The 23,222-nt window shown below is 32.2% G+C and overlaps 1 protein-coding gene across 1 annotated transcript in view; it reads right to left on the reverse strand.

The window, feature by feature from the left end:
- Nucleotides 1-6,497: 6,497 nt before the first annotated feature.
- The window catches only part of LOC120768481 (brain tumor protein), a 34,055-nt gene continuing 17,330 nt past the window's right edge, over nucleotides 6,498-23,222 (reverse strand). The window contains exons 2-3 of the mRNA XM_040095195.1: nucleotides 10,018-10,203; nucleotides 6,498-9,943 (exon numbers count right to left, since the gene is read on the reverse strand). Coding sequence (XP_039951129.1) covers nucleotides 6,878-9,910 — 3,033 coding nt within the window. The 5' untranslated portion in view covers nucleotides 9,911-9,943; nucleotides 10,018-10,203 and the 3' untranslated portion in view covers nucleotides 6,498-6,877. The remainder of the gene's footprint in view (nucleotides 9,944-10,017; nucleotides 10,204-23,222) is intronic.

Here is a 23,222-nt window from a genome sequence, read left to right on the forward strand (position 1 = left end):
CAACACAAATTCGCTTTAAATTCGTTTAACATTAACTTAACGTATAAAAGTAGCTTTTTCACTTAGTTTAGTCTCAAACGTTACCGAACTTTCAAGAGAGTGTTCAAAACGTTGATGCAAAAGTTTGCAATATACATGTATAACACTGTATTTATATTTATGCATAAACTTATGTATGTAATCACTACATTTTTTAGAAGCAGCATCCAGCATCACACGGTTATCTATTTTCTTTTCTGGTAATAAAGTGTGTGTGTGTGTATGTATATATATATATATATATATAAATGTATATATATATATTATCTAATAATTAATGCATTTAGTACAACTTTATACGTTTGTATGTATGTATATATATATTTAGATATTACAAATAACATTTAAACTCACATACGACTTAAACGCTTGAATGTATTGTATGTATGTATGTATATATGTATACGAATGTTTATAAAAATCAGTCATATAGTTAAATATTTTTTTATCCAACGAACATTTACATATATACATATGTATATGTATGCATATATATATATGTGTATATATTCTATGGATCTACTTAGTACATTACGGTAGATTTATATAGTAGAAATAGTTTCAGAAGGTATATGTATGGTATATAGTTATATTTAACGCAGCTAAAAAACCCTTAAAAATTACAATCTAACATTTTAGCATGCGCATTGCATATTTCAAAAACTAACTGTACAACATGTGACAGTTGATATATGCTAGTTTAGGGTGTTGTGCATAATTGCCAACATACATATGCTGTAAAAAAATTTTGCATTGCTACAGCATATGCACATTCAAATATGTATGGTTGTTGTTTATTAAGCTGTTGAATGCAGCAAAACGGAAACTATTTTCAGCATTTCATACATTAGACATGTCAATGCAGTAGCATGTGTGGGTGTGTGCGCACACAGCTTAAGTAGAAATAAAGTCTATTTGCTGAAACAACTACAAGCTATATATACACGATACATTTCAAATTAATTTCCATGCCTCTCAACCCCTTTCTTAGCTTAAATTGACCTCAAATTGTTGTTTAATAAAGAAATATATTATGAAATAAATTTAAAAAAAAACTATAACCACCCACGAATGCAATTACTATACTATTACTAACTAGTCTTTATGCAATTCGCTAGACGTTCGATAGATAAATTACATATACATACATATGTATGTTGTGTGTACCGTATGGTTTTTGACTTCTTATGAATTGCGCATAACAATGATTAACATACTAAATAACTGTATTTTATTTAGCAAATATTTGCACATATAACACATTAACTTACAAACAAATATGTGGACTTTTGAAATTTTGAATTTTAATGTTCAACATAAATTTAACATAATAATTTATTTTTTACTCTTTAATTAAATTTTATCACCAATTTATTTCCTATTTAATTGAAACCAATTTCGTATTTTTATAAGTTCGTTAAATTTTGTTTTTATTCCCTATGGTTTAATAATTTTTTGGGAAAAAACAACCATGTGAAAACTCGTCAAAATCTCATGAGATTGTGACATAAATGTTTAATTTGCATTTTATTATTTAATTAATTTCTTGTCAAAAAACTATATTATTTTCTTAAATCACTTTTTGTATTTCCTATTGTTTAATTAATTAAAAAAAAGTTTGAAAATTCGTCAAAATCTCGAAAAAGTATAAAATCAATTTCATATTTCATTATTTAATTAATTTTTTGCGAAACATATTTTGTAATTTTTATTATATAATTTAAGTTTGTAAATTTTTTTGTATTTCCTGTTGTTGAATTAATTTTATTAAAAAAAAAAACTTTGAAAGATGTTCAAAATCTCATGAAGTTGCAATATTTTTTATATTAAATTCTTATTTTATCAAATCAGATTTTTAGCAATAGCAATGAATTATTGAGCATTTCAATAAGTGTTGAACGAAGTGCTTTTGGAAGCACACAACTTAACATTTCCGTGTCAATTTACAAATCTAAGTAAAAACGAAATTTCAAAACAGCCGCGTATTTGGTTTTCTTTGCCAAAACTTTTGTTTCGAAATTTGAAAACGCAGCTTTACAATGTACAAAAAGTCCACAGTGATGTTTGTATTCACGTATTTTAGTATATGTATGCTGAATACATAACCATATAAGCCGTTGCAAATTGCATAAAACCGTTATGTAAAGTATTTGCAAATAATAACTCATAGTTTTATAATAGATTAACTTGCTTTGCTTTGTAATAAAACTGCATAAACTTTAACACCAGTCGCTGACTACATAATTCATAATTTATATTCTTTTTGAAGTTTTTTTTATGTTTTTGTTTCATTCTACAACATTGATATTAAATTGGCTTTAGTAGGCCGCAACGCACAACAAATGAGATCAATATCTTTCATTCAACTTTTACATTTCTATAATAATATGCTAAAACGTTTGGTTGGTGGAGGGAAAACTTGGAAAACTAGTTAAAATGCAGCGCTGGCTAAACTACTTTTAGTTTTTTTTCTGCTTTTATCGCTGAAACTAAAAATTAAATAACTTTTCAACAAACAAACAAAAATTTATTGCAAAATAAAGCAGTATTAAATTAATTTAGTTGCGTTTACTTTTGTTTTGCACACTTTTTGGTACTAGTCCCCATGCAATTGTTGCAATTGTACGCTTCCAACAATATTAATATGTGTCCGCATTCGGGTGCAATATTTTCATGCTTCTTCTTTCGTTTCATAAATATTATTTTAGTTTCATTTCAACAACCAACGTTGCTTATTCACGTCTTTGCATTATTTTAGGTTTTTATTTCTTCGCCTTTGCTTTTGCATTTATGTATCAAAGTTTTTCGTAACTGCTACAATATTTATGTAGTTTGAATTTGTGTTTCATTTTGGAGTTTTAATAACATTTATCAAAAATATAAACACTACTTACAGAATTTCGAATTGTTTTTGCTTTTTTTGTTTTTTTTTTGTTGGTTTTTGTTTTATTAAATTATCAATCTTATGTTCTTTGCCGCATTTGCTTTGAGTGTTAATAATAATTTGTGCCTTTTGTCCGTACTATTTCATTTTTTTCTTTTTCTTAAACTTTCCATCACTTTAAAAAACCTTTCTATATTTCGTATAATTTAATAAACAACAGTTCAATAAGTTTAATTCGAGTTAGATTATGTATGTATGTATGTAGTAATAATAAGTCGATTTGCAGCAGTGTTGATTGATTTCAAACATTAAAGGAGATATTGGTTTTTTTTCAAAAATCCCTCTTACTTTTCAAACAGATTTGTATTCTATCAATTTTTGCTTTTTTACTGCTAATAAGCATACACACAACTTTTAGTATACTGTGCTTAGTCAAATTTCAAAAAACGTTTGTTAATAAAAAATTTCTGTCATACACATGCCTTTCGCACAGTAGTTGTTGTAGTTATACAAAACACACCTCACTACTAATTGGCTTAGTACCAATAACGGTAACAATACAATTATTTTTCATGGCTGCATGCAAAAATGTGTTTGTGTGAGCATATAAAAACTATCGCTTAGTGGGTTGATGCAGTTACTTTAAATGCTATACTATTTATTATTAATTATTGATTTCTTTCATTTTTTCGATTTCTAACAGTAGTCAATAAGTTTTGTATCGCCGTTTATTTTAGGTTATAAACAAGTGTTTATAAATATAGCACATTATATAATATTTAATATTTTTTTAATTGAAGTCATTATTGCGTATGGGTTTGTTTGTTCGTTAGACACGCCACGCCTGTATGTTGTTGTATTAATCTTTCGAAATTCTTTACGCTTTGAGATTCTTAAAAGCCTTCAGTGTATGTATGTATATATGTATGTACATATGTGTTTAGAAGTATTTTCTAATATAAAATATTTTAATATTTCTGTTGTTGCATTTTCGCTACACTCACGCATAAATTGCGTTTTTGGCTTTTGCTTGAAGGAAAAAATACTATTTGCAAATGTTAAAGTTCTTTTAATATTTTTAGTACCAATTAATGTTAATAAAGATTTTTTTAACTTTCAACGCTTGTAAAACAAAATTGTTATGTGAATGCAATGAAAAAAGTAAATTGCTGTTAATTTATGAAAATAAACAAAGCGCAACATAAAGTATATGAAGTTTTTGAATACTAAATTGGGAATCAAGTTTGCACAAAAATATTAATAAACAAATATTTATTATATAATTTTAAATTACTTGCAAAACTTTGGATTGCATAATTTCAAGTAACGACACGGTCAAAATAATCAAAAATAATAGTCAAATCAAAACGCGAGCGTCATATCAAAAATGTGTACTAAATACATATGCATGGGTTATGCGAAAATTTTGTTCAATACAAAAACAATACTAGAGATAATTCATTTTTTACGAAAACAAAATTCAAAAGTTCTATCTTCAACATAGCCTTTACAGTTTCATAGTATTTAAATAATTTAACGTTTGCAAGCAAATAATTAACATAACCAACAATTTCATTTGATTCTTTTTTTAATCAATGCAATTATTTTTGTATTTATGCTTTTCTCTTATTGAAATTTAAGCTGTAATGATTAATTTAAAGAATTTTTATATGCAAAATTGTTACAAACGTGTTAAACATGAGCGTGTAAAATAAAAAATATTAGACCATGTGATTAATAGAAATGATAAATTTGTCCAGTTTTGTCAAAAACTATTAAGTGTTTTTTAGAACCTGCTGCAACGAAAGCAATATTCTGATCGTTAGAAAAGTGTTTCGAGAAAAAACAATAAAATTAAAATTTTACAGAGTAAAACAGCCTGTTGGCAAGCAGTGATAAACGCATTTACCGTTAACAGCAAAAAAGGAACAAATTATTGGAATTGAATATATGTATATTTGAATGTGTGCGCGTGTGCGTTTAGATTTTACTTATTAAATGTATGTACATTTGATGACAGCATACACATAATAATATTAACACACTGCAAACATTTTTGCGTACAAGAAAATTTGGCCACTTATACATTTTTTTTTACTTTAAAAAACCGCTATATACATACAAATGAGCTGAAAAATACATATGTATACATACATTAATGTATGCATTAAATTCGCATAATTTTGTTTATCAAGCCTTTTTCCATAATTAAGCCATAAAAGCTAATATTAATTCTGCAAGTAATATTTTGTATATGGTTAACTTAGTACACTTGTACAAAAACATATTTATATATGTATGTTTTTGGGCAAATAGTTTACGTATAAACATATTTATGTAACTGCATGGATATTGTATTGGTTTGTGTTGTTTGGGGGGAGAACTGCTGCGCCTGCGTGTGTGTAAATGAAACTACTGCACTACAAATATTTAACAACAGCAAATATTTTGTACATAAGCATTATTAAACTTGTATATATATATATATGTATATATGTACGTCTGTATATATGTAAGTATATCATAGTTACATAATTGTTTTAATAATGCCGCAACCTGTGCACTACATACAGCTAATAATGTTTCGTAAAAAACTTGGATAGAAGCATGGATTGCATACACATAACTACAAGAAGTGTATGTATGTATAAATATATGCGAGACCGACATCACTATTAAACATTTGGAAAATTAAACAAATGCAACAGCTAAATTCATTTTATGAATATAACTCTTTTTTACATTAATGTTTAATTTTGTTTTTTTTTTTCTTTAACTAAGTATAACGTCTACTTTCAAATGCAAATTTACAAACTATTTGCTAGGTTGTTTTCAAGTCTTATTTGATTGCCAAAATTTATGTTTTACTTTTCGTTTATATTAATATTATTTAATTTTTAGCTTCATTTTCGTTTAACTAAATGTTTATTTATTCAAAATTATTTATTTTTCACACAAGTTCATTTCATCAACAGCTTACCAAAAAACATTTTATTGTGCAGAATATGTTTTTTTTTTTAGTTTTATATTTAACATTTTTTATTTATTTTTGCTTAGTTATACACAAAATAGTTCAGTTCAGTCTATAAAACCAAAACTATGTATATATAAAAATAAAAAAAATCTAATTTTTTAAACAACTAACAATGCTTAATGCTTTGCTCGAAATAAAATTTATCTAAAATACATATACCATCATCATCATGAGTAATAATTTCAATAAAAATAAAAAACAAACCAGTGTTGTGCGCATATATAAATTACAAATAAAATAAAATTAAAAATAAACAAGCAAAAGGTATAAAAAATAACAAATAATTTATAAGTAGATAATAAGAAAACCATTAAATGTCTCCGTGTTTATAATTAAGTTTCACTAATTTAATTAACACTAAGATTTGTTGTTATTGTGTTTTGTTTTTTCTTCAATATTTTGTTTTTCATACTAAACTCAATCATTTTTAGCAGCATTTAGTTGTGTCAAAACCTTACGACTTCTACATTTATATAGCATATATATGTGGTCATTAAAGCAGTAGATATCGGAGCAAACTAATTTACTGTGGTAGTTTGCTGCTCTTTTGCTTTCGAAGTATCAAAAATAGCAGGACAACTGGGTACAACAAACATATGTACACTTTATAATAGGTACATACAATGCATAATTGCGTGTCAATCTTATCTGTGCAAAAAGTAATAATAATAATAATCGTAATAATAATAATTATCTTATGCAAGTGGCCTTACCAATGAACGACCGTATACACACATAACATTTAATATAAAGATTAGATTATTGTAAATAAAAACGTTTACCGGCATCGGTGCAGCTTCACGTTTCGGTAACTGCCACACGACTTGCAAGCTTGCTTATCCTTTACATATTACACCGACTTAACATTTAGGTAATTATGCGTAAGTTTTTTGTTTTGTTTGCTTTACTATTCTCCACATTTACATAACAATTGGTGGGACCTGAACATACCTGTAAATGTATAGACGGTAATCTTTGCTAGCCAGTACGACGCTGCCATCGTCCATGAGTGCTACATCAAAGCATTGTGCATGTTTAACCTTTGATTCCAGTGCGCTCACTAGTTGTCCTTCTTGCGTGAAAATCGTCAAATTGAAGTTATTATGATTGTCAGCAATTAAAATTTCACCATTCGCATTTATGCCAACACCGATTGGATAGTTGGTGACGCCTTCGCCACCAATCTGTCGCAAATACTGACCCTCATAATTGAAGACTTTAACGCAATGTGCACGATTGTCACTGATGAAAATCTCCTGTTTGTCATTGACCACAACACCATTGGGAAACTCCAAGTGCTTGCTGCAGCCAAACTTGTGAATCACATTGCCATTCTGATCGAAAATGATGACGCGCATCACTTTGCACTCCACAACAATGATGCGTCCTTTGTTGTCCACGGTGACACCGCGTGGATGTTGCAATATGTTGGCACCGAATTTACGCACAAATTGTCCATACTGATTGTAGATCTGTATTTGATGCGTTGGTGAACGTTCGGTAACAATTATATCACCGGAATTACGCACGACAGCTACACGATTTGGATACAAGAGTTGCGAATCACGTTTACCACATTCACCAAATTGAAATTTGAAACGACCTTCTTTATCGAAAATCTGTATGCGATGATTATTCGTATCGGCGACAATTATATCATTTTGTGCGTTTACTGCAACACCACTGGGTTCGGTGAATTGTCCCTCCAGCACACCGAATTCACCAAATTTACAATGGTAAATCATTTTCTGGCGCTTAATTTGTGACTTAGGTGGATAAGTGGAGGTAGAGAGCAGTTTCGAAGTTAGATCCATTAGCGAATCGGTAGATGCATTACTACCTTGTACAGTTAGTGCACTGAGTGCGCTGCTATTGGCGCCCACACTGCTTGTCAGTGAGTTAAGTAATTGTGCGCTTGAAAATGGATCTGTAGTAGAGAAAATATTATCACTACCGCCATTACTCCATTTCTCATAAGGATTAACACTGACATATGGTGCAATAACACCATTGACGGCCGTTGCATGGTTATGATAACGTTTAGCCATCAACTCTTCGAAATTTGCGTTACTATTTGCGCCACCGTTGCCAATCAAATTATGATTGCCGCTACGTCCAAGTATACCGCCAACACCGTTTACACCACTACCAACCACAGCATTATTGTAGGTGTCAAGGAGGCTACTCGACAAGCCCAAACCGAGTGGCAAATGTGCTGAACCCACACCGCTGAGACTACTATTGCTGCTGCTACTATTGGATGAGCTCTGTGTTGGTCTGGCAATGGGTGGCTGTTTAACTAATTGACCACCACTAGTTGTTTCAACATTGCCTGGTCTAACATAACCGAACGTGTTGCGTACACCCGCCTGTATGGACTGGTAATTTGAAACAAATTCCAATTCAAATGGCAATTGCATATCCATTAAAGCGGTTTGTAGCTGTTGTTCAAGCATTTTGCGCAACATTAAAACATCGGTGACACTGTGTGTTTTCGGTGAACGTTCCAAACTATCGCATGTATGCACGGCTTTCTCAATGAGTTCCTTGGAGCGCTGTAACCAGACACTGCTCGATGCCACTTTGGCATTATATAAACTCTCCAGTTCCTTCAAAACCTCTTGCTTACGCTCGTCAATCATCGAACAGAAGAATTGATAAGTCTCATTGACCTCATTGTGTGCTTTTTGATATTGCATTTTTATTTTGCTGGAATTATTATCAGAATTACTACTGACCAGCGATACAATTTCGGCAATTTTTCCACGTAATTCAGTCAATACAGTTTGCAACACCGTTTCGGACGACGATTGTTGTTGGCTGCTGAACGTTGCTGTTGTCGACGTATTATTCGGTGGGAAAACTGTCGATAATTGATGTTCTTGTATATGTTCAACTTCATGTAAGCCGGCAGAATGCTCTTGCAGGACACATTCATTGCAAGCAATCTTGCAGCATGTGCGACAATTGAATTTCAAAGCTTCATTTTTGTGGCGACGACAATACGATGTTGAACGTAATTGTGGCACTATATTGCCAAATAAATCATCAGCGTTACTGCTATTCTCCAATTGTTCACCATTATCGCCCAATATAGCGGCATTATTACTACCAACAAGATGCGAATTCATTACCATTTTGGAGAGTTGCGTAAATTTGGTGATTTGTTGCTGTTGTTGTTGCTGCTGCTGTTGTTGTTGTAACATCATAGTTAGCGAACTAGATAACTTTAAATCGTTTGTAGTCAGATTACTGGACGTAGGGCCTGCTAAGTTTGTGGCGGTGACTGAGGACGTTGATGTCGTTGATGGTGCTGTGGTCACGTTATTTGTGGTCGTATCAAAACCTTTTATTAATGAGACATTATGCCCGTTAAAACAGTGCATAAATTGATGAGCTGTAACGCAATTGGCGCATAAATAGCTAATACACTCAAAACATCTCGCCACAGCATCTGATTGTTTACTCTTACAAGCGGTGCAACGCGGTACGGCACCACCATTAGCTGTGGATACGCTTACAATGCTATTATTGGTAAGTAGATTGCTGCTCGACGGACTACCTTTACCGTTCAAATTGCTGCCAATGACGCCAGGACCGTTACTACTGTTACAAGTGATACCGCCAAGTACACCACTACCACTACTACCGTTATTTATGTTGCTGCAACTATTATTACTATTAGCACTACTTGTGCTGCCGCAACCACTTAGACCGCTACTAGACGACGACGACGAAGAAGATGATACTGAGGCCGAAATGGGATGATGCTGATTACTAACGGATCCTGAGGAGCTGGTAAATTCGTCACAAATGGCTGAGTCACTAACTGGTGGTGATGAGCCGCTCAGTGTAAGTGGGGAGTCAGATAAATATCCTGTGTGTTCGCCGTAAGATTCTATGGAATTAGTACCACGTATGGAGTCCAATGATGGGGTAGGAGAAGAGGCCATTTTAGCAGGTGAGCCAAATGACCAATATTGCTTCTAGAAATATAAATAAAATTTATTTAGAAAAGAATACTTATTAAATATTTAAAGAAGCAAAGTTAGTTCATTACCTTTAATCCTTGTAAATGAATTTTATCTGCTTACGTTCGACCGAGTAATTTCTAATTTGCAGTGCTTGTATGTAAAAAATGTGTTGGTTTAGCTTTAACGTAGATATTTACACAGTTGCTGCCTTTTTATTCAAAGGTTCAATTCATTTTCCACTTTAGAAAAAATGTAGTGATCATTTTTAAAAACTGCAAAAATAAAAACAAAACTTTTACTAACAATATTTTATAATAAAACCTTACAAACTACACTTAATGATGCGCTTTTTTTTAATTATATTAATATAACATAAATTTAGGGAAATTACATGCTTAAAAGTCTGTAGACAATAATTTGTTGTAATAGCACCGCCAACGGCCCGGACAAAGCTAGTCGTGAACGAGTTGAACTGACTGTGCTGTAGCAAAGAGTGCATACATACATATATATATAGACATACTCACAAATATTCCAAAATACTATATGTAGGTATACACTGCGCCAGCAGACAGACAACCGAACAGATGTTATGTACTAATATATATAGACAAATTTCTAGCTATTAATTTTTATAACCTTTCCGAAATTTTCAAACAGGATGGCATTTCAGTAAATGCAACAATAGAATAAACAGGATTATTTGCCTTCCTAGAAAAAATGCTTAGCGACGCAGGACGATCACCAAACAGACTCACCAATACAAGCAAATATATTTTAATGACGACAGCTGCGGCGGGTATAAAGTTTGTCGGCTTAGCTCACTCAACCTCCAGAGTATCGTACCTTTAAGAGTTGCCAACAAAGTATACAAGGGTTTTATAAAAGTGACATAAATCGTCACGCATACTGTAATAAGGACATTCAAAAATAACTGCAAATATAACAGATTCAGAATTTTTGATTAGTAGAACTTTTTAGTTATTTTTGACTACTCTACTGACTCGTAACATATTATAAATTGCCATTATTATTATCCAGTTGCGACACTCACATCTTCTAATATTTTAAATTTCTGAGTTTCATTTATAAATATTAGTTAAAAAAATTTTCTTGTTATTAATTTTCCCTCATAAAATTAATAAAAGAGCGTGTGCAAAAATATTTGGTATGACTCTTTAAGAAAAAAATATTCTCCACATATTTAAATATGCTTAAAATTTACAAAAAAAAAACCTGTGCCATTTAAAGTTTAAAAATGTTTTAAATATATACTTTTCTTTCTTGCGCCATTATAATGGATTTTTTTTTTTTCAAATAAAAGTTGGCAATCACGGTATTCTACCCTTAGCGCAATTTCAGCGTACCTACTCGCTCAATTGCATTGCATATGTATATTTGTTCCGGGTGCAAACGAGCGAGTACGCGCACCCTTAACGACTGTGTCGATTCGCTTCATTCCGCCTCCGCATTGTATGAGACTCTGATGGTTGTTTTTGTTTTCGTTCTTTTTTTGTTAAAAATCAATATATATTCTCAATTTCAACACTAACACAGCCGACAGAGGACAGCCGCATTTTCAGCTGCCGCCAGTCACTACCAACAAACAGAAAGCAAGCATAATGCAAAAATGTATCTTGCAAGGGAGTTACAACAAACACATGTGTGTATACATCCTATATTTATGTATATACGAGTAGACAGACGCTTCCACACCCATAGTGGGGAATAATGTCGCCCCAAACTCATATTTCAGCAAAAAGCCGAACTGTTGAATGTTAGACGGCACAAAAAAAAATTATTTTCCCCATTCGCATAGTTACCAAGTAGTATGTGTACGCGTGTATGTGAGTTTAGATATATTTATACCAGCTTTGGAGCTCTACAGGTTGTGAAGCGGCGCAGTTTCATGAACTTTCGAGCCCCAACCCAGAACAAAATAGTAGCGAATTGTTGATGTTGATTTTCGTTGTGGCTGCGGGTGCGTTAACATCCATTCGGCTATTTGAAATTCGCAATCATACATATGTACATATACATAAAGAAAAAGGACTTGTATTTCTACACGCACACAAGCATCGATAGAAATAATTGTATTAATGCATTTGTAGGTATGCTCAGATACTTTCCTATGCATGTAAAGCGAGGCCAAAAATAAACTGAACTCCCTTTCCATATAAAATGTACATATCTACATAAATAATAAAGCACGCTTTTGTGTATATGTACCTGTATATATGTAAATGATTTGCATTAATATTTAAATATAGTGACTTAATTGCAGAATTTTCCCAACCTTACATACACTTATAATATACATAAAGTAACATTTTCTCAACAATACTAACGAATTTCTAGTATGACAATTTGTAACCAAAAGTAGTATTCAATTTCTTATTGAAAATTGTATTGAAACTAAATTTGTAAATCATATTTTTTGCAAACACCAGATACATATTATATTTATATCCCTTCATACATACATATGTACGTACAAAATTTAGATACGTGTGTACCCCTTGTTTCCAGACCAATGACCGTTGCAACTTTTTGACAACCGTTACGTTTACCTGGATGTTTGCAGCAAGGATAAGGGTTGATATGTATGTAGATATGTAAGTATAACATCCCTATAAACGAAATAGATGTATGTATGTATACGTATGCAGAAAAGTGCACCAATACATATTCACATATAGTGGTAAGTATTTACACTTGCATACATTTGAATATGTGTATAAATACAGTATACAGACAGCACCATTAAATAATAATGTTAGTGGTGTTTATTTGAAAATGCAAGCCTGGAACTAGTTTTTCACCGCCAGGAATTGTTAGGAAATTAAAATAAATTACTAAATTTTGGTTCTATGAATCACGTTATTACTTTATAATTTTCACTGACATTCTATTAATGTTGGAGTTTTCACCTATTTTTGCTTTTTGTTTTGACTTTTCCGAAGTTTTTATGAAGTAGGTAGATTCCTTAAAGTTAGAGTCCTATGTAATTTAAATGTATTTATTTTTTAGTATTAATAACAATGATAAATAATACAAACAATAATAATAATATAAGTAAACAAAAAAATAGTTTGGTTAGAAACTGCCAGTTAATTGATATTTTTACCAGACCGTAGGGCTATAATAGCATCTTTAATGATAAAGCATTAAATATGTGACAACCAGGAGAAAAAAAATTTGAACATGATAAAATTGTATGACAATTTTTTTTATTAAGTATTATATGTTACCACTTATATCGGTATTCTGCTTGTCACGATTGTCTCATGTCTCTAATTGTCAAATATATAATACACGATATAAAACAACGAAAACAGCAAAACAAAAAATTCTTGGATCTTTTAACCACAAAACCCCTTAAGTGCTACCTCGAAAATTCAAAAAAAAATTGGTGTTTGGAATTTGAGGTTTATTCCCTTAACGGATTTTGTTCATGGCTATTTACACATTAATGTGTATATAGCTTTCAAAACCTTTAATAATTTTTATACCTACTATTATTTGGAGGAAATACACGTTTTCTGATTTATAAACATTAAAACAACATTTTGTTAATTTGAAATTTGTTTGCTCTTCACCGAAACAAGTAAAAAGTTTTAATGGGATATTTATAACCAATCTTTTGAGCATACATACATTTGTATCTATATTATATTTGAAAATTAATAATTGCAACTCAATTTGCATAAACATCCGTTTTTTCCGACTCCACGCTTTATTTATAATAAAAAATTAATAAAATTGAATAGTCTGACTTTTGCAAAATAATTACAGTAGTTATCTCACATTAATAATTGTCACTAATTTGCATTTTTATCGATAGTTTAACTAAAAACAAAGCATCACATATACACATATAAAGTATGTACGTCTATTTTTTAATCCTACTTGACAAATAACCATATATATTTATGGATTTATAATTCATTTGAGTGAAAAATAAAAAATAATTTGTTCAATAACGATTTTTAGTACTTCACTCTCCTGCGGATATAGAATTTCACAATGTCACAAATTGTATTTAATAACTGGTAAATGGAGCTCTATTGGAGTTTATCGGCACATTCATTGTGGTTCTCTATAACTTCCGACTTCTTTTTTGTTCTCGTGAGCCCCGGACAGCTGTCAGAATATAAAATGCACACTTAATGGAACTCAAAACCTATGCGTAGAGCCTCTAAAAAAATAATTCGGGTATAACCGAACATTTCATACTCTTGTAACTTGCAAGAATTAAAGCCAGGGAAGTACCTTCAAGGTTATAAGACTTGATAGTTATATGGGGTCTAGGGTGAGTTTGCAGCCGATTTTGTTCATTATAATGCACCGTAGTAAAACAAATACGTTCTTTAAATTATATTAAGATAACTCATATATTCGCCGATATACATATGCGGTATAAAGTCACCCGAAAGTTCGAAAATCTTTATATTAAATGAAGTATTGCAACCTTTCAACCCATTTGTAGCACACAGATATACTGCTTTCAGGAAAGAATTCTCTCTGAATTTCAATTATAAATCTCACACATTGACCAATATTTTCAGTAAAAAGTCAACTGTAGGTACTAGGGTATAAATATTCGGTTCATAGCGGCTTGAACAGTTTTTGTTGGATTTGGGCAATTTTTTTCATAAGATGGAAAGAATCAAAAGTAATTTAAAATTGTGCTATATGAGAAAAATTGTTGGCCATAAAGTGGCATACTCGAAGGGCATTATTCGTGCAAAGTTTTATCCCGTTTATTCTTCTCCTCTTGATTTATACACTCGAAAAGAAAGAATCAGATAGAATTTAAAACTATGGTATATGGGAAGTAGCCGTTGCTGTAGTCCGATTTCGCTCATTTTCACACTGTAACATAAAAAGAGAATAAGAATGTAACATATCAAAATTGGTTAAAATCGGTCGGGCGGGTATTCGATTACTTTTTCCTTACTTGCGGGATAAATTGACAGAGTTAAGCAAATTTACCCTTAAATAAGTATCAATGAACGGATTTTTACGAACAAATTACAATACATATATGGTAATTACATTTATTATACAATGGACAAGGTATAAAGATACCTTATAAAGTATAAACATGCAATATTGAGCATCATCTACTGAGTCGATTTAACCATGTCCGCCTGCCTCTATAGACGCGAACTTTTCTCTCATGTCTTGATATATCGATCTGAAACTTGGTACGCATCTTTTTCCACAATAGCAAATGCAACATATATTTTCCAAGATAATGCTAAAATCATCAAACATGTTTTTCAGATCGGACTACTATGGCATATAGCTGCAATACAAACTGCCCGAAGAATATCAAGATAACGATCTTTTTACGCTAAATGTACCTGTGAAGGGTATTATAACTTCGGTGAGAAGTTTTTCTTGTTTTTTTTTTAATAAATTTTGTTATTGACAACTAAAAACATACAGGTAATTGACAAAAAATTTACAAATTTAGCATATTCTTCATAAAAAAACTAATTGTCGGAACCACTTCAACAAGAATTGTAGAAGGTTAGTCAAATGTCTGCAGGTTTTACACAATTAAGTTGATAGCAAAAAACAATGCTGGTTCTTTTAGCATTTAACACATTAAGAACATACAAAAAGCCATTGTCAACAGCTTTACCTTGCAGCAAGTAAGTACATGACACTTTTTGTCGCTTAAATAAATAAATAAATAAAATACATATATAAATACATGTATCAACATGTGTATTGAATAAAAAACAGAATTGATCCTGAAAGCATATATAAGAATTGTCTACACTGGTGAAATAGATCTTGTTTAACTCCGACGGAGTCAACGACAGCGAAACGGCACAACGATGATGAAGCATCCAATAAAACCAGTATTATACAAAAGAAGGGCAAAGAGTACATACACATTTATATACTTATGTATGTACATATTTAAGTGTGTGTGGTACCAAAGAAAAATTACTATAATGGTTCTTAATGCACATACAATTTGTAAGTAAATATAAGTGTGTGTGTGCGTGGTGAGACGAATGATTATTCGAAGATTCCTTTATGTTTCTCTTTTGTAAGGGCTTTAAACTTTGGAAAAGTCAAGGTCAGTGATTCTTTAATTCGCTTCACTTTATTATACGGTTTGACTTCTGCAAATTGACCTCGTCTCCATCTTACACACTGGTTCGTACATTCATAAATACAGACATACATATAATATAAATACAAATCGGTTAAAATTCTATGATCATGATTTGGTCATAGACAATAATTATATACCACAATTATTTGATTAAATGCTCGTTGGTTGTGTAATTAAATATCAATATGTGTCATTATTTATTACTTATCTGCCCATTCAGCTATCAACTTGAATACAAAAAAAAAATATTTTATTAAAAAAATACGGTTTTATCAGTAACTACCGCTTAGCATTGTCGAATTTTTAGAAGACGTCCGGTTTGTAGATACTCGAGTTCAAGGCTCACTGTATAATTTTTTCTAAGTCACGCTGAAAGTCATAATATTTAATCCCTAAGTGGCCATTTAGAGCCGTAGTGGAGACACAGTAGTAGGCTTTAATCACATTCGTAACTTAAGTCAAACGGTATTCTTAGCCAGCAGTACTAAATACACCTGTTGACATTTTTTTATCCTGAGCAGGGTATATTGAGTATGCCAAGAAGTTAGTAACGCCTAGAAAGGATCTTCGTTTATCCGTCTATACATATTTACGCGAGCTAGTACCACAGTATTTTGAGTAGTAATCAGCGGTTCCCCTGGTCATATAGCTACCATACAAACTGATCAATCAAAATAATGTTCTTGTGTTGGAAACTTTTCTTTTGAAAAGATATCTTCACGTAATTTGGCATGGATTTTTGTCCAATACAACACAACAACTTCCAAAACATTTTGTTTAGATCGGACAACCATACCATAAAGTTGCTACACAAACTGACCGATCAAAATCAAGACAAATGATTTTTTTTATTTTTTATTCAGTGAAGGAGGCGTGAACACTAGTTAAAATCAAGTGGCACACATATTTAGATATTATAATTTACATTTCCAAGGAATGGATACTGGATAAAATATTCAAATTACAATTATTGAGGCTATTCTTTAGATTATTGAGCTTATTAATTTTCTAACTATTGGCGTGGGTATGCATCCAACTAAAAACCAGGTTTTGCCTGATAGAAGTGAGTGGTAGTCGAGCTTATCGCCTCTTTGAAGCCATCTATAGTTCCCGATTAAGAGACAAGTGGATACTTCTTATCTACACTAATATTATAAAGAGGAAAGATGTGTACCTATGTTTGTATGTTTGTAATGAATAGGCTCAAAAAGTACTGGGCCGATTTAAAAAATTCTTTCACCAATAGATTGCTACATTCTTCCAATTTGACATAGGCTACATTTCATTTTGAAAAAAAAAACTAGGGATCCTTGGTAAAGTTTGAACAATGTAACCGAAGGTGTAGAAAAATGAGTCTTAAAATGTCTTTCGTCGAATGCGGTGCCGAAACTATTAGCGATAGAACAAAATAATGTACAACAATATTGAAAAACATCGTAATGTCTACAAAAAACTCCGCGGTAGCATATGTTCAACTATTGTAGTTATGTCACTACAACAACTTATTTCATTTTAAACATTAATGAAAATGCTAACCAAATTCAAACCATGCTATTTATGTGTTTATATTAATGTGTATTTTAACTCAAAGAATACAGTACAGCCAGTGGAAACACCGCCAGCAACAAAATTAACATTGACGAGTTTTTTCTCAACTTTCGTCAGTGATCCGTTTACGAGAACGTTGCTCTATTCGAAAATACCCTGATATTATACATGGAATGCATCGTCGAAGAAATAGTTGCGCAGAAAGCAAGGCCAACCAGTAGATTGAAATCCAGAGGTGTTCTCAACTAATGCATTAGGACGAATTTACACATTCCACCCAAAAACCGACGACTGCTTCTACCTTCGGTTGCTATTGATTAATGTACGCGGTTCAACTTTATTTGAGTAATTGCTTACTGTGAATGGTACGGTGTGTGCAAGTTTTGGAGAAGTAAGCCAGCAATTACAATTGCTGGAACACGTTAATCACTGGAATGAAAATGAAGTTCGCACACTTTTCGCGATAATCATTTCGACATATCAGCCTTCAAATCCGCGTCAATTATGGGATACGAACAAAAAAGACATTGCCAAAGACATTTTACATCGTGTTTGCTAAGAATTGGAAATGGGTAAATTCCGGTTGATACTTCCGGTGGTTTGATATCAATTCCATTTTCCCTTTACCAATTCACCAAAGATGAACTCATCACAAATGTTCGGACATTGGCCAACTTATCGTAACTACGATTCCTTAAGTGCACGCGCAATGTTAGCTGCCAAAAATGCCGATGTTGTTGACTGGAAGATTCAAAGTCAAATTCCGGGAGACTTGCGCTCATACAAATCGATCGATCGTCTTGGTAATGAAGACGGCGCCGTGAATTATCCAGTGGTATTTCTAAATTCTTTGGACAGGCTTGGTATGCCACCGCATCATTTGCGTCTCAAAGTAGGATCGGTCGTTATAATGTTTCGCAATCATGCCACGAAACTGCGTAATGGAACCCGACTGATTGTGACGCACCTATCGAATACATGGGGCAGAATGCTTGATTCTACGAATTCCTTTGAGTTCTAACGATTTCCCATTTCAGTTCAAACGTATTTCGTTTCCAGTGAAAATTGCATGTGAGATGACAATCATCTAAAGATAGTCGCATTAGTCAACATTTGGAAATGTTATGTTTTTCACACGCCGTGGCGTGCTCACGAGTTGGAAAACCATCTTTTCTGTACACCGGAACAGAAACCAAAAATGTATCAAGCTGCGTTACATTGAAAAAAAAAAAACAAAAATTAAATGATAAATTTAACTTTCTTTTCATTTCAAAACACATAATTTCACGCAGGACAACGGCTGCGGGGTCAGCTAGTTTGTTATAAAACAGTGACACTTAGAATATTTAGTTTAATTTATTTTGTGATAAGATAGTATTGAGCATGTGAATCTGACAATACCCAAACCCACAAAGGTCCTTAAGGTGTGCACTCGCCTGGCTGGTAAATACTAAGTCTGTAAGCCAAAGACCATCAGGTGGATGTCCATCTTAATCGTGAGACCTATCGTTCCATACGGAATATCGCAGGCATTAACTATAGAAACTGCAAAGGCTTGTGCGTGCCGGACGACAGCAATAGAGGTCATGCTGAAACTCACACCGCTTCAGCTTGTAATCGAACAAACAGCTACACATAATATACTTCAAATGAAGGCCTTATGAGATGAAACACCAATGGCTCTTTTCCCGAGGGATAGTATTACCAAAAGTGTAAACTTCACAAAAAAGTTTAAAATTACCCTCAGCAGTAAGATTGAATGGAGTAAATTCACACATTTCCTACTACTAATTCCTTCTACGAATCACTGGAATGAAAAGGCACAGCACTATTAAGTAGTACACTGATGCCTCGAAAACGGTGCAGGCTTCGCAAGACCGCGTACTTTGTTTTCCGAGTATTTTTCAAACTTCTAATGCAACTATCTCAATGAAAGTATCGCCATACTCAGCGACCTCCGCACACAAGACTGAACTGTTATTGATGTAAAAGCATATACATAAAACGGCTAAACAGCATTTCAGCTCGCAACCAAGTGCACCTCATTTGGGTGCCTGATCATAAGGGTGGAGCCGGTAATGAATGGAGGAGTTCAAATTTGTGCGCGGTCAGTTAGGAGACGTCTGGTTCAAAATCAAATTTATGGAAGAACATCTTGCAAAGCGCCATTATGGACACAGAGACATCGAAGCTGTCGCATCGAGTTCGCTTCATGTCAAATTGAAAGGCCCAATATAATGTAAAAAAAATGGTGCAACGTACTATGGATGTGATCATAAACGTTGGGAAAGACATCCGAAAAATGCAGAATTTCACCCCAAACATACTGCAAAATCTTTTAAGCATGGGGGAGGAAACATCATGCTGTGGGGATGCTTCTACTGGTGTGGTATTAGGTCGAAAAACAGGGAAGAATTGCGGAGAAACATCCAAGAAAATTGGTATTCCATACCCTAGACTATTTGTTCGGCGCTAGTTGACTCAATGTCAAAAAAGTATTAAGTTGTGTTAAAAAACAATGAGTCTTCAACAAAATATTGAATATGTGATTATACTTCCTGTTTTAATCATATTTATTAATTATTTGAAGTGGCCGGTTTCACAGTCCATACTTAAGTTGTGCTTAAGATAAAACAGTAAAACAGGGTTTAAAAGTTCATACTTAAGTTATGCTTAAGGGGTTAGGGGTAGTCAGAGGCACGAAAAAATTAGAATTTTCAGTATTTTTTTTCTATTAAATCATGTTATTTTTCAAAAGTAGTAATATGACATTATTATAGAATGTGTTGACTTGAAGTCACGAAAATTTCAAAAAAAAAAATTATTAATTTCCAAAGTTATAGTTGTTTGTGTTGACCTAGTTCCAAAAAAAGGTACTTGCGGTGACAACCATAAGTCCTTGGAGATTCATCTAAAATCAATCGGACAAACAAAAAAAAAATGGTTTTAAAAATATATAATCCTGGGCCTGATCGAAGTATTTTTTATTTTTTCAAAAATTAACAAAATGGCGACCTCAGGAATTTTTTTTCTAAATTTTTGGCAAAAAATCCTTCGATCAGGCCCGAGTTTATTATGTATTCTAAAAGCTGTATAAATTTCATTAAAATCTCAGTTCATAAAACATAGTTTTGAGAAAAACACGTTTAAAGTTTCACACTAGCGCTTTGCCCGAGTGCCCGAGCTCTCTTTGTTATTTATCGAATAACTCAAAAACTAATTATCGGATCAACGTGAAATTTTCAGAGAATATTTTTAAGATATTACACTTAACGAAAATTCAAAACAAAAAAATATTTTTTTGAAAATTCTGACTGCCCCTAACCCCTTAAGTGCTGAAAATGGAAAACTTAAGAAATTGATTTTTGTTTTGAATAGTTTTGAAAATTCAGTTATTTGTCAAAAGAAGAATAATAAGAAACAATTTTTTGTGAAAAAATATGGAATCGGATTGGGATTTTCAACAGTTCCAATAGGTTCTTCGACTCGCTAGCGGTGAAATTCAGGGTTCTTTTTCGTTGTTTTCATCCATTTTCGATATAACTTTACTCGCAAATTTATGTATGGCCTGTTATAATTTAAATAATTCAAGCATATTTTTATGGATGACATTTGTAAAATATATTTGTAAATTATATTGTTGCCCATAACGTTGCCATATATCATAATAAAATTTTATAGAAATTAAGCATTGACTGTGAAACGCAAACGACTACTCAGTCTGCAACAATGCTTAGCTAAGATTTTATTTGGGCACAACTTAAGTATGGCATGAATGATCAATTACACATTATTTGAAATTTTCACTGGTTGGGATAGACTTTTTAAGGGTTTTGGTTTATAACGCGGACTGTTCTTATTGTTTTGTCGGACACTGTACATACATACAGTTACGGATAATAAAATAAAATCATCCATGGTACTAATTTCCCGATCTAAAAAAAAAATATGAATTTGATTTAACTTCAACTAAGTTATATTTTTATTATTTACTTCATATCAAGTGCTATTGATAGCAGTAAAAATATTGGAAAAAAACAATTGATAAATATTACAAAAACAAAGGTTAAAAATATAGTAAAATTCGAAGGACAAAATATAGAATCAAAATTTTTTATACATATTTAAAATAATAATTGTTTTAAGGGAACTAATAGAGAAAATTGTTAGTACATTGTAGTGTATTCTTTATCGTCTAATACAGATGCACACCTTCTAGCATATACCTAATTTAGCTACCGAAAGTGTTCTGTGCAACAGAATGCCTGACCTTTGTACCTTCTCTCAGAATTCTGTCTTATTTTTCGGTTAAACGGGTGCAATATTTTTCTTAACAATTTTCCGTAAGTTTTTGAATGGATTCAGATCTGCTGATTGCACTGGCCAAGCCATAACGCCAACACCATGATCTGAAAACCATTTTTGGCAAAACCCGAGGTAGAATTGCTAAAATGCAAAGCGAATTCCATTCAGCATTTGGGAGTATGACCTTATCTAAAACTTTAACGTATAAATGGCGGTCTATGTTTTCTTGTATCCTAAAAATAAGTCCCGAAACACAATATGAGAAACAATGCTAAAGCATTATATTGTCGCCACGTGGTTTGAAGGACCTAGTCGTGGTTTGAAGGACAACTTTTTTCGGAAATTTTAAGGCATCTAACACAAATGTTTGGGACGTATTCTATATGTTTGCAATTTGCCTTTACGCGTGACCCATTAGTTGCAAATTTTGGACGCACAATCTTTCCTCCTCTGAACAATATTTTGCTCGACCCATTTTTTTAAATAAATTCCGAATTTATACAATTATATAAAGTTTTTAAATCACAGTTAACCGTAAAACTCGACAATGCTATCTTTTCCTCCTTTTTAAAAGTACATATTATTGCCTTTGTTATTATGCAGAAAAGTTACTACATAAATGAAAAATATCAAAAAAATTATACCTTTGTTTCAAAGCAAAACCTTTGATTCTATTTTATTGTCCGTAACTGTATATTAGCAGATATAAGCAATTACACAGACATATCTAGTTAAACAAACATGTTACTGTTCCCTTACAAATATTTTCAAATAATCTCACTGGCTATGTTATTTTAACAGCAGTAAATTAACAGTACTGGTGTTAAACAATGTAGAGCATGCATTCAGGCGCCCACATTACAGTACAAAGCCTTGCAGACCAGTACACGCGACAGTAGGGACCATCCAACCAAGCCAAAACTCGTACTCAGCAACATTCCTCAAAATTATTTGATGAATATTTTTAGCTACTATAAAAACAACAACACCGATATGACTAATAGATCTATCTAACACAGATTCCTTGACATCTACTCAGCATAATTTGATCCTCGAAAGTGCCGTCATCACAACATAACTTCAGAAAGTTATTTTTAGAATGTTGCTTAAAACATTTTCAATACAAGTGGATATTATCCAATATCCGTATGTTAAATTCCTTAATCCAACAATATATAACCGAATGTTAATCACTTCGGAAGATATTCCTTTACAAATTATGAAAAGCGACGAAACAATATTCGATGGATTTTCAATATTTCAATTAATTTAATAGTCTATGACATACAACTGATTCAT

Source organism: Bactrocera tryoni, chromosome 2 (assembly GCF_016617805.1).
Source record: "Bactrocera tryoni isolate S06 chromosome 2, CSIRO_BtryS06_freeze2, whole genome shotgun sequence".
Lineage (NCBI taxonomy): Eukaryota > Metazoa > Arthropoda > Insecta > Diptera > Tephritidae > Bactrocera > Bactrocera tryoni.